The sequence below is a fragment of the Bos indicus x Bos taurus genome, chromosome 6, assembly GCF_003369695.1.
Source record: "Bos indicus x Bos taurus breed Angus x Brahman F1 hybrid chromosome 6, Bos_hybrid_MaternalHap_v2.0, whole genome shotgun sequence".
In the NCBI taxonomy this organism is placed as follows: domain Eukaryota; kingdom Metazoa; phylum Chordata; class Mammalia; order Artiodactyla; family Bovidae; genus Bos; species Bos indicus x Bos taurus.
In genome coordinates, this window is record NC_040081.1 from 113,630,586 (window position 1) to 113,643,683 (window position 13,098).

General features: G+C 49.3%; 1 protein-coding gene across 3 annotated transcripts in view; it reads right to left on the reverse strand.

Annotated features, from left to right (window-relative positions):
• The window catches only part of AFAP1 (actin filament associated protein 1), a 149,732-nt gene that overhangs the window by 66,727 nt on the left and 69,907 nt on the right, over positions 1-13,098 (reverse strand). For all 3 annotated transcript variants that reach the window (XR_003511617.1, XM_027545114.1, XM_027545113.1), the window contains exons 5-6: positions 4,663-4,874; positions 2,075-2,254 (exon numbers count right to left, since the gene is read on the reverse strand). Coding sequence is in view for 2 of the 3 variants with exons in the window: in XM_027545114.1 (XP_027400915.1) it covers positions 2,075-2,254; positions 4,663-4,874 (392 nt within the window). In the remaining variant the exon portion in view is untranslated. The remainder of the gene's footprint in view (positions 1-2,074; positions 2,255-4,662; positions 4,875-13,098) is intronic.

Genomic DNA, 13,098 nt, shown 5'->3' on the forward strand with positions numbered 1-13,098 from the left:
ATGGAAATACTGAGAGGCAGGCCAGCAGCTAGGACTGCCTTTGCTGCTCCCCAGAGGAGGTAGCTGAGGAGCCAGCTAGAACTCTGACAGTTCTGGAGGAGCGGGAACCAAAAGCTTGGGTCTGGGGCACAGAAAGGACAGGTCCCTGGCGAAACCCCACACTTTAGTTGTTGTTTAGTTGCTAAGCCACATCTGACTCTTTTGTGACCCCATGGACTGTCAGGCTCCTCTGTCCTTGGGATTTCTTAGGCAAGAAGACTGGAGTGGGCTGCCATTTCCTTCTCCAGTGGATCTTCCCAATCCAGGGATCAAACCTGCGTCTCTTGCCTTGGCAGGTGGATTCTTTACCACTGAGTCACCTGGGGAGCCCTACCTTTAAGAGTAGGACCCCAAGATTAGGAGCTGGAGTAAGACTAAAATAAATATAAGCCTGCCCTTTAATGGACTGCAGCCTGACTTCAGGTCATCTGGAGGGCTCTGAAGAATCTCAAGCTCTGAAATTAGATTAAACTGCTTTTGGAGACCTAGTGCCTAGCAAAGCTTGTGCCATAGGCAAATGAAAATGCTCTCCAAGAAATGAAGCCACTGTGCTAAGAATCCAATTATTTCTAGAGGGACAACTGGATGCCACAAGAAAAAGAGTGAGACTAAAGCCCTCCTTCACACTATAACCAAAGATGAAAGCAAAATGGATCACAGACTAAATTTAAAAGCTAACACTACAAAACTATTAGAGGAAAATATAGTTATAAATCTTTCAGGCCTTGGATTAAACAATGGTTTCTTAGAAAAGACACAAAAAGCGCCAAGAAGGGAAGACAGAGTGATACAGATACAATGTGGATGAATCTAAAAACATCATGCTGAGTAAGGAAGACAGCCGCAAAAGGGTACATATCGCATGAGTGTGTTTACAGGAAATGCTGAGAACAGGCAAATCTATAGGGACGGAGAGCGGATGAGTAGTTGGCTGGGGCTGGGGTTGGGGGAAGTGACTGCTAACACAGTAAGGACAGTGTTTCTCTTTAGGCTGATGAAAACGTTCTGAAATTAGATTATGTTGATAGCCGCACAACTCTATGAGTCAACTGAAAACCAATGATTCATACTTTAAAAGGATGAACTGTAGGATATTTGAATTATACTTCAGCAGAGCTGACATCAAAACGTACTACAATATTTTTTTTCCAAATGTTAATATAATGACCAGCATGATCATCAGATACCCTGACAAGAAGATAAAATGACATACACAAGAAAAGGAACCGTAGGTTACAGACCCAGGTCCAAACTCAACCGAAACCACAGTCAAAAGAAGCATGCCTGTATGTGCTTGTCATAGAGAGAAAAGGCAAACAAAAGTTCCTAAAAGGAAACAACTAGAAATTCCAGAACTGAAAACTACCATAGACAAAATAAAGAACCCGGTCAACAAGAGCAAACTTATTAGCAGATTAGATACAGCTGCAGACAGAAGCAGTGATCTGGAAAGTAACAAGAAAAAAATGAACACGACTAAAGAGGGAAACTAAGGATAAACGAAAAGAGAAGATAAAAGTAGAAAATAGTGGAAAAGTCTAACATATGTTTAAATTATTTGGGAGAGGGAAGGGAATGGGGCAGTTATATTTAAAGGGAAATGGCCGAAAACTTTTCCCAAAACTTAGAAAAAACTTAAAAAAAAACTTAAATCCACAGATTTAAAAGGCCCAGGGAAAGCTGATCAGGGAAAAAAAAAAAACTACATCTAGACACGATGGGCTTCCCTGGTGGCTCAGACGGTAAAGGCTCTGAGCAACTAACACTTCACTTTGGACATGACAAAGCAAAACGATAAAATCAAGCCAAAAGAGAAAGTTCTAGAAGTAGATTGCAAACAGGAGGCAGAATGCCCTTTTGAAGACAAAATTTAAAATGATTAACCTCAAAGTAATCAGAATATTCAAGACATCAAAGACAGGTTAATCCACTGTTTGCCCGTGCGTGCATAAAAAAAATGCACATTAAACAAACAGATCTCAGGAAGAGGTTTGGGAAGGAAACTGGCTCAGAAACAAGAGCAACAACCAGTTACCTTCAGCCACTGCTCGGCCTGCTCCTTGCTCTGGACGGCGAGGACAAGCGGGTCTGTGCCCTGCTGGGTGATTTTCAGCTCGTGCTTCTTCTTCTTGCTGTCCTTCGGGATGTAGGTGATGTTGCAGCCTTGCAGCGGCAGCTCCATCTGGGGTTGCTGGTCCTTCGAGCTTTTGTAGCACTGTGATGGACGGGAGATGAGAGTAAGGGTACAAGGAAGTCCTTTACGGCACAGGGGAAGCAGCGCTGGAGAAGCGCCTGGAGGTCCGGCTGAAGGGCAGAGATGCTCGGAGGCTGGAGCCCCTGGAGATCCGGGGATGCACACAGAGCCCCGCGGTACACCCAGGCCGCACCTCCGTGCACGCACACACACACCTGCTCGTAACTCGGCAGAGTTAACCAGCACCCGGACGCGCCTCGGCGGGGTGTCAAGTCCGGATGGATCTTATGTTCTAGCGGAGCGTCCTCTACAGGTGACATGAATGTATTAGATTTTCTCTGGCGTGGGCACACAGCATCCTGGACACACCGCAACTTACCTCATTTCATGGCTACCTATCTCGTCCCTACTCTTTCTAAAACACAGATGAATCATTTTATGAAGAGCATACATATCAGCATTTAATAGACAGAAACGGCTGCCAAGCTGCGCCTGCCAGTTGAGGGCAGGGTCTTCGGGAGAGCACTAAAGGGGTCTGGGCACATCTCAGTGCCCATCAGAGAGCTGCCTGGGCGCAGAGACAAACAGGTTCTGGAAGGACATTCAAAGAAGCTCGTCATGGTGGCGCCCATGGGAAAACACACTGCAGGCATTTAGGGGAAAAGGCTGCTGTTTTGTTTTCCGTTTACAGCTTTCTGTTCTGTGAGACTTAGAGAGTACTTGCTTTTAACACTGTTAATTTTTTTTTTTTTCCAGTGTCAATAGGAGTAATCTGGGCAGTTGGATCGTAGGTCATTTTTGAATGAAAAAAAGTTTCATAACAAAACTTCGATTCTACATTTCATCAAAGAGTGCTTTTGCATGGCTTTCCATTCATCCCTTCTTAAATATTTACAGCTACTCTAAATGGTATCATCATCCCGGTTTGGAAGATGGGAGACCTGGTAAGTGATGGAAGAAGCAGATGAGGAGTGAGGGAAGGAAGAGACAGGAAGGGAAGGGGCTGGGGCTGGGGCTGGGCCAAGGGTGGACTCAGTGCCTCTGACAAGTGCTGACCCTACCCCAACCACAGGCTTCCCACAGCGTGCTCTAAAACCTCTTTTACGTGAGAAGTGAAGTGAAAGTCGCTCAGTCAAGTGTCTGATTCTTTGCAACCCCATGGACTATACATACAGCCCTGGAATTCTCCAGGCCAGAATACAGGAGTGGGTAGCCTTTCCCTTCTGCAGGGAATCTTCCCAACCCAGAGATCGAACCCAGGTCTCCTGCATTGCCGACAGATTGTTTATCAGCTAAGCCACTAGGGAAGCCCTTTACACAAGAGCCAACTGTGTATTTTTAAAGCGTTTATATAACATATCCACATCTTGCAACCATTATGTCAGATTGTAAATATGGACCATATTAATCTTTTTAATCTTTTTTTCTTTCGTTCTTTACTTTAAAATTCCCCCGTGGCATCATCATTTTTTGGCATAGTCTAAATTTGGGAGAAATTCAGGCCACACATGTGGAAAAAAACATGTATTCTCACTGCTTAAAAAAAAAGTTTGTTTTTTTTTTTACAAAACCATGAATCAAAAAACATACTATGTCCTAAGAATCTAGTAATATAAGATTCCCATAATTCACAGATGAGACTGTTTTTTTAAAGGGAGGTTATCTGCTCCACTGAAAAGTGAGGTACAGAACCGTACACCCTCACGTGTTCTGTTTTAATGATAGAATTTTTAGTGATTTTTATTCCCCAAGGTTCATTTGAAGGAAAAACAAAATACAAAAGCAGAGTCTAACATGCTTAATGCCAACAACCAACTGTGATTTCTGAAGCTGGGAAGGAAGCAGGGAGGAGGGACAGAGGATGCGACGCAAAGGTTCTGGCTCCCCCTCTAGGCTCCCCGGTGGCCTGGCGCCTGCAGCAAAGGGTGTGCATCCTCCTGCCCCCGCTCCTCTGCTACTTACTCTTTCTAGTCTGCCTCCCTGAGTTACAAAAAAAGAAAAAAGAGTCAGCCTTTAGCTCTCCAAAAGAATTTCCTTTCCTGGGCACCGTCCCCCAGACCTCGCCTGGCCTGCCCGTCCGCCTTCGATGACCTGGCTTTGAGGAATTCACTGACTCACTACAAATGAGAAAATCCATCCTGCGACGTCTGGCAAGCTCCAGCAGCGTGCATTTCCACTGACATGAGCCGCAGACGCTGGCCCGAGGCAGGGATGGTTTTGCCCGCTGAGTGCTCAGGGAGCTGGCAAGAAAAGGGCGTTAAAGGCACGGGAGCCTCAGCCAGGCTTGCTGACGGCCGGTCACGGGCCAGCGCTTCAGCTCCCTCTGTGTCCACCAGTGTGAACGCCGCCCGGGTATAGGTTCCGCCCGGTTAGATGGCCCGCTGCGCCTCACCGACTCTACACAAGAGAACCGAGTGGCGAGGCTTTACCAGTAGCTTGGTGTCTTTGATGACGCAGAGTAGCTTGGTCCACTGCCCGAAGCGCTTCTTCCGCAGCAGGAAGGCACAGATCTTGGCGTCCTTCACCAGGTCCATGGAGGCTTCCTCCGAAGGCCACTGGTGCCGCGTCTTCTTCCCCTTCCCATCCTCCTCCTCCTCATCGTAGGATTCGTAAGAGCTACTCATCGCATCCGAGTCATAATCTGTCAAAGATGAGAAATAAAAGTGAGCAAAAACCTTATCTTGAGGACAACCTATGGGCTCCATCATTTTATTTGTAAGTGAAGAGGGGTTTCGGCATTCAGGGTGCTTGGAAAACATCAACTGGCAAAACCAGGGGAAAAATAACTCAGACTTGGGTAGTAGAAACCCAACCCAAGAGTTTTCAAATGAAGTGACTAAGAATTCTGCATTTATAAAAACCACTTCGGCACCTGCAGGCCCCACACTGTTAAATCCTCGCCACATTCTCGCTGGGTGCCATGACCCCTACTCAACAATGGGTTTTGCCAAAGGAAAGTCCCACCCGCACCTTGATGTGAAGGTTCTTTCAGAACTTCCCTGGTGGTCCAGTGATTTAGAATTCACCTTCCAATGCAGGAAACCTGAGTGTGATCCCTGTTTGGGGAACTACGATCCCACATGCCAAGAGGCAAGCAAGCCCGTGCACCATAACCACTGAGCCTGTGTGATCCGGAGCCTTTGGCTACTTGGGAGTCCATGCACTGCAACCAAAGACTCAAGGAAACCAAATAAGTAAATATATTTTTAAAAGTTCTTTCAAGTCTGCAATGCCTTCCTTCCTCCTGGCATCACCACACACACCAACCCTTCTTAAGGTTCAAGATCCAGACCCAGACCACCCCTCTCAGTCAGGCCACCCTGGGGGTTGTCACAGATGTCCACCTGCCCCTCCTACTCTGCAGAGCGTCAACACTTATATACTGGGTTGTCTGCAGGGTCCCCATGGGAGCCCGTTTTCCCTTCCTCAGGATCTGTGCACACACTGCTCTCACCCAGGCTCCCTATTCATCCCACTCCATCTCCTACCCTTGCCTGGATATATGCTCATCACTTAGGATTTAACTCATGAAGCCCTCCCTGGATCTCCAGCCCTGACAGGTGCCCCCCACATTCATGTGCTGAAGCTCCAACCCCAATGTTACTGTATTTGGAGACAGGACTTTTAGGAGGTAATTATGGTTAAACGAGGTTATGTGAGTGGGTCCGAATCCACTGAGAAGAGGAAGAGGGAGACCTGGAGTTCTTTCACCCTGCCATGTGAGGATGAGAAGGCAGCCAGCTGCACACCAGGAAGAGAGCGCTCACCACAAGCTGAGCACGTTGGAGCCCTGATCTTGGCTTCAAGTCTACACAACTCTGAGAACATGAAAAGGATCGTTTTGCCACCCAGTGGGTGATATTGTGTTACGGCAGCCTGAGCTCAGATGCCAGGTGAGACGACCCTCCCCTCGGCTTCCACACCACTCAGCACATAACTTGGCCGCTGTGTTGTCGCCCCTGTCTGTCCCGCATCAAGCTGTCTCCCCTGCAGGAAGGGAGACCCCCTTGCTGGATGTGACTGTCCCAGTGCTTCGCAAAGGGCCTGGCACAGAGCAAGTGATACATATGTGCAGAAGGGAGAAATTGTTTGTTGTTCAGTCGCTTAGTCCGACTCTTTGCAACCCCACGAAGTGGAGCACGTCACACTCCCGTCGTTCATAATCTCCCAGAGGTGGCTCAAACTCATGTCCATTGAGTGGATGCTGCCATCGTCATCCGGAGGACTGTTAGATCAACTTAAATGCAGAGCCCTCAGAAGGATGGAAGGCATCTTAAAAACGATGAAGCAACACTAGTGACTGCCAGTGATCTCGATCGCTTCAGCCCTGCTGGCTCGAAAGATGCTGGAGGTAGTGTGATTCAGCTCAGCATTCCCTCAACCCACATCTGAAATACACTCGTTTTCCATAATACATGTGAGGAGCGAACACCTCAATGAGGAATGAAGGACGGATTAGGAGAATCTGTGGCCGAAGCAACTGGATGCATAAGAACTGGCCGACCCTCTAAGAACAGAACTCGCTGGAAATGGACTGTAATCTGTAATCAGGAGACATGCGTGTATGTTAACTTTCTCGCAAAGAATTATTTAATAAGGGAGGCGGGGAATACAGTGATTGATGGTTTAACTTTTAAATTCTAATAAAGAAGTCAGGGGAGACTTTTATGGAAGAGACTAGGGTGACTCACCCTAGAGGTAACTCTGGCAATGGCAGGGAGAGTGGGCTAAAGCCAGGGTGACAGTTAAGAGGTGTCTGTCGTGATGGTGGGAAGGATGCTCTGCCAAGAGACGTGTGGGGCTGGGGGATTCGAGCGCCTGAAGGATCCAGGTTACAGACCACTGTGGAGAGAAGAGTCCAGGCTCCCCTCCCGTGCTGCTTGAGTCAAGGCCTTTCTCCTCCTTCTCTGCACCCCTTCCCCCACAGTAACACACACACATGTGCAAGTGCACACTCACCGCCTCCCCACATGCCACCGTCTACATCTACCCAACAGCCCCTGTTCACATGGCAGCCACGGTGGCCATTTAAATTCAAATTCTAACTCAAGTTAAATAAAACTGGTCTCCAGATCCACACTTCGAGTACTCAGACGGGCAGGCAACCAGAGGGCCACGCACGCGGCACACAGGGAAGGCTGGACAAAGCCATCGGCCTCCACTGCTGACGAGATGGCGCCGACCAGCCAGGAGAGTCTAGGAGAAGGAGCACGACTTGCAAACGCAAAGAAAAATATAGAACACTGTGAGAACAGCGGCGAGGCATGTGCTTTTCAACAGAATTTACGTCACTGTCACCGAAGCCAAGCCGGGCCGACCCTTGCGGGGAGGAGGCTCTCAAGAGGAAGCGGGGGCTTCCGGGGCTGACAATGCTCTCTTCTTGACCTGGTGGTGACACTTAGGTGTTCCATTCTATGGAAAGCCATTAAGCATAAATTCATATTTTATGCACTTTTTGACAAATGTATTTCATAATAAAAGGTTTTTTTTTTTTTTAATTTTAGTGTGGCTGGAACATAGGGCCCAGGGAAGAAAGCATGAACCTGTGAAAGACCACGAGCTACTCCATGGTCCAAGGCTTGCTGACAGATTTCAGTCGGGCAGCAGATCAAGTCCTGTTTTATCCTAGAAAGACCATGCTCATGGCCGCTTGTGGGGCCATGAACCCCTCAGTGCTTAACTCACTTTCTAGAATATCAAATTCAGTAAACACTGAGTGAACAAGTCAACAGGAGAATGAAGGGCTAGATCAACCAGCAATGGGGAGATTTCATTTCATTCAGGCAACAAATATTCAATGAGCACTTCCAATGTGTCAGGCAGTGTTTTTTGCTAAAAAATTTTATTGATTTATTTTTGGCCATGTTGGGTCTTTGATGCTGTGCAGGCTTTTCTCTAGCTGTGGCGAGCAGGCTTCTCACTGCGGAGGCTTCTCTTGTTGAGGAGCACGGGCTCTAGGGTGCACGGGCTTCAGTAGTCGTGGAGCACTGGCTTAGATGCTCCGTGGGACGTGGGATCTTCCTGGATCAGAGATTAAACCCGTGTCTCCTGCATTGGCAGGAGGGTTCTTTACCACTGAGCCACCAGGGAAGCCCCCAGGCAGTACTTTTTATATTTATACTTGCACACTGTGGGATAAAGCTGTGAGAAGAGGAGGCTGGCTCCGCAGGCACACGCCCTGCCTCGCTGGTCCTCTCAGCCGCCCGGACGTGGGTGCACAGTTGTGTCCTTATCTCAGAGGGAGGGAAGGGTGATGCCGGCAGAGCAGGTGACTCACCCAAGACCACATCCTGACGAAGGAAGACGGTTTTGGCTGATTCTGATTATGAACTGAAAGAGCAGACCATGCCCTGGCCACCCTTTGCATCAAGGGGAGGATGGTTTGAGGTCCACAGGTTGAGGTCCACTCACTGAAAAGACAGTGAGTTCATGACCCGCCTTCTGCTGAGAGAGCAGGACAGACGGAATCATGCTAGAAGAATGTCAGCCAACTTCACAAACCAAGCAGTTGGGACTAAGAGTCTGAGCACGCAGGACAACACATCAGTCCCTTGGGCGGTCTCCCAGCAGAGCCCAGGGTACCTCCTGGAGGCTGGAACAGGACATCAAGGAGTCCGCTGTTGGCGCTGGAATTTATGATTTGGTGAGGAGGTAATGAGGACCCTGTGCCAAGTGAAGACAGACATGCAGTTGGGCAGGAGGGCAGAGAGTCACCAATGATGTGTCCACACCTCTGCCACTGAGTCCAGCTCTCCTTCCACATGTGGGGGGACAGCCTCCCACTGCCTCCTTCAGCAGCCCCACATCACGTGAGGCCCAGGCCCTGGAGTGACTCTCCCGTGCCACCTTGAGGTGCTTCCACTTCTCGGCTCACCCGTTTCAGACAATGACACAGAAGCCTTTGGCACGCTCTCCCAGGGGGGATTTTGAAGACAATGAGAACCCGATCATTTTCAGGAAATGGCTTTATCTCTCTAATACCCCCAGGAGAGTCTAAAAGTTTGATCACATTCCCACCAACCGAAGTTGCCCCACTTGGGCTCTGGGTCATCCCACCCACCAAGGAGCATGCACAATCACACCAGAGAAGGTGCCTCTCTATCGGGCTCCATCATCCCCATCCGGCTCCATCATCTCCATCATCCCCATCGGGCTCCATCATCTCCATCATCCCCATCCGGCTCCATCATCCCCATCTGGTTCCATCCCATCTGGCTCCATCATCTCCATCAGGCTCCATCATCTCTGCTCCATCACCTCCATCAGGTTCCATCACTCCATCCAGCTCCACATCTCCATCACCTCCATCTGGCTCCATCATCCTCCATCGGGTTACATCATCCCCATCAGGCTCCATCACCTCCATCCAGCTCCATTACCTCCATCGGGCTCCATCAGGCCCAACAGTTACAGTCACTCAAGGGGGAGAGCGTGACTTGGCTATGAGAGAACAGTGTCACCCAAAGTGGACAGAGGACACTGTATCCTCTGGGGGAGTTGGGGAGTTTCTGGCCGCAGCTGAATTGTGTTAGACTGAACCATGACTCTGCTCCTGTCTTTGTTTGGAAATTCACCATGGTAAAGAGAGGTGTGTGGATACCAAACCAAGCGAAGACCAACAGTGGTGCTTTTCACACTGTATCAACTCAGCATTCCCCTAAATTCCCTTCCCTGGATGCCTCTAGGTTAGGACTGGCCACACGGGAAGTTTGTGAATGACCTGGAAGGCAAACAGGAAGCGGCTGCCAGTACACGGGCAGGTCAAGAGACTGCTAGGCATGCAGCTCTGTGGAGCCATGGTCCAGCCTCTCATGCAGGGCCCCTGTGTGGGGAGGTGAGAGGCAGAGGAGGTTTCCAGCAACCTTCCTTGCCCCCAGGCTGTGCCCAGCTCTCCTTGATGACAGCTGGCCCTATAACACTCGTCTTCCCAGGTTCCCACAAGTGCACAGGGTCTCGTGTCTACCACACACCCCTCACTCTACAACACTCATCACGGTCCTGCTTCTCAGACAAACCGGACATGACATAGAGCTCAACAAAGTTTCCCCAAGTCCACAATAAGTGAGGGGTGTGTGACCCCAGCCAGACCCGGACTCAGCCCCCTGCCACTGGTCCACTGGGAGGCGTCCCCGCCTGCAGCCAAGGTTCAGCCACAGATGCTTGGGTTCAGAAGCCCAGTGTGTGGGCTCTGCTGACCCGCTGTCTCCCCAGGCAGCAGTCCTTCCATGAGTGTTTCCTTGGAATTAGCTCAACCCAAGGGGCCTGCCCGTCAGCAACTCAGGACATGACACACCAGTCAGGTGGGGATTCTTGGACCGAAAATAACCACAGGCTCCCACAGGTGAAACAAAAAGACTATCAATTTCTAGTCTTGAAAGCATGTTGGAGGAAGGGGGAGTGGAGGCGGGAGACAGCTGGGACCAAATGTCCCCAGAGCTGGGAAATACCCTCATCAAGATGTTTTTGTTCTTTATTCTCTGCTCTCAGAAAGAAAGGGATCCAATGAACAAGCCATTTAACTTTTGTGCGTTTTCTACTTAATTTACTATCTCCTGAGGCAGTTGATGCTTAAGAAATGATTTAAATGCATTTTTGCCAAATGGTTCTAAAATATTTAATCTCCAGATCTCAAGACCCAAGATTTCACAGCCCTCTCATCAGAACAATCCCTTCTCTCACTCAGACCTCATTCAGAACAATGAGGACCTTCTGATGCTGGGCTGAGCCTTTGTAGGAAGTTTCCAGAGAGAGCAGGCGTGAGTGAGTGGGAAAGGCCCCTGGGCCTTGGAGTCCAGCCCGCCTGGCTTCTGCGTGTCTCTCTTCGTGTCCACAAAACATCCCAAGGGGATCTCCTGCTAACAAGCAAGCTAGATTCCTCTTTGCTCTAATGGCTCTGCTTGCGCGCTGCCAGGGGAGAGAACGATGGCAAAGCCCAAGTCTGCATGAAGCAGAGACTTCCGGTGGCAGACAGATGGCGAGGATGAAGGAGAACATGTCTGAAAACAGTGGAAGTGGGGTGACAGGCACGGGGAGTCTCTCTATGATACGAGTTAATACTCTTTCACTCCCATTTTATCCACGTTTATGGGGAAGGCAAGTCGGGTTCCCTAAGTCAGCACACTCGGAGAGGCACATCTGCCTCATTACGAGGCGACGCACGCTGCCGCCAGGGCACTTTTTGTTGTTGTTCGGTCGCTCAGTTGTGTCCGACTCTTTGCACTCCATGGACTGTAGCGCCAGGCTTCCCTGTCCTTCACCAACTCCCGGAGCTTACTCAAGCTCTTGTCCGTTGAGTCGATGATGCCATCCAACCATCTCATCCTCTGTTGTCCCCTTCTCCTGCGTTCAATCTTTCCCAGCATCAGGGTCTCTTCCAATGAGTCACTTCTTCGCCAAAGTATTGGAGCTTCAGCATCAGTCCTTCCAATGAATATCCAGGACTGATTTCCTTTAGGATGGACTGGTTTGATCTCCTTGCTGTCCAAGGGACTCTCAAGAGTCTTCTCCAACACCACAGTTCAAAAGCATCAATTCTTTGGTGCTCAGTCTCCTTTATGATTTGACTCTCACATCCATACATGACTGCTGGAAAAACCATAGCTTTGACTATACAGACTCCAGAGTATGAGGGGGAGAAATAAAGCCAAAGCTCTAGAAACAAACTCTAGACATCACTCCAAAAAGGTGTTCAATGCCAGCATGTCCTTCTTTCTGTGAATGTGAAAGTTGGCTGCCAATAAAGGGGCACTTCTGAGTCCCCAGCAGGAAGAGAACAGCCGTGTCGTGATAGCCCTAACTTAGGCAAAAACATTCTGGTAAAACCTGTATGAATGAAGGAAAAGAAAAGACACAGGAAACAACCTGAATGTCGGTCAACAGGTGAGTGGACAAAGAAGCTGCAGCACATCCTCAATGGAACACTACTCAGCCATGAAAGGCACAAAACGACACTATTCGCAGCAGCATGGGCGGACACAGAGATCACCCTGCTCAGCGCAGTAAGTCAGACAGAGGAGCACGAAGGCCACGCGACGTCACTTGCATGTGGAAGGTAGAAGGTGGCACAAACAAACCTCTCGGTGAAGCAGCAACAGAAGCAGGGGCTCAGAGAACAGGGGCTCAGAGAACAGGGGCTCAGAGAACAGCGGCTCAGAGAACAGGGGCTCAGAGAACAGGGGCTCAGAGAACAGGCTGCTGGTGGCCAAGGGGTGGGGGTGGGAGAGGGCTGCATTGGGAGCTTGGGGTTAGCAGATGCAAACTGCTTATAGAGAAAAGATAAACAGCAAGGTCCTACTGCACAGCGCAGGGAACTCTACCCAGTATCCTGTGATAAACCCTAACAGGAAAGAATATGAAAAAGGACATAACGGAGTCACTTCGCTGTATAGCAGCAGTTAACACAGCACTGTAATTTGACCATACTTGAATAAGAAATAAATTTAAAAACGAAACAAACAGCTATGAGACGTCTGCTTGTTTTGTATGTATCTTGTAGACATGCCCTCCTGGCGGCACCATGAATGCAGCCTCCAAGGGATGCGCCCTGGTCAAGCTGGCGGGGACCCCACAGGCACATGCCTCAAAAAGCCACCCTCTTCTGACCAAAGGGAACACATTTCGCTAGCTGAGACATGTTCCCATGGCAACGGGATTTCACTAATTTTGAGTCACAAAAAAGGACAACCCCTCTGAAATTACACAAGGTATGTGGAGGACACCTTAGACTTCTCAAAGCCCTTCCTATACTCCCTCCCTTGGGTTCAGGATCTCCTGACTCTAAACTTCCATGCTGCTGGGTATGCTCCAACTCCCCTTTATCCCAGGAAACGGGGGGCTCCCTAACAGCCCGGCCGAACAGGAGGCAC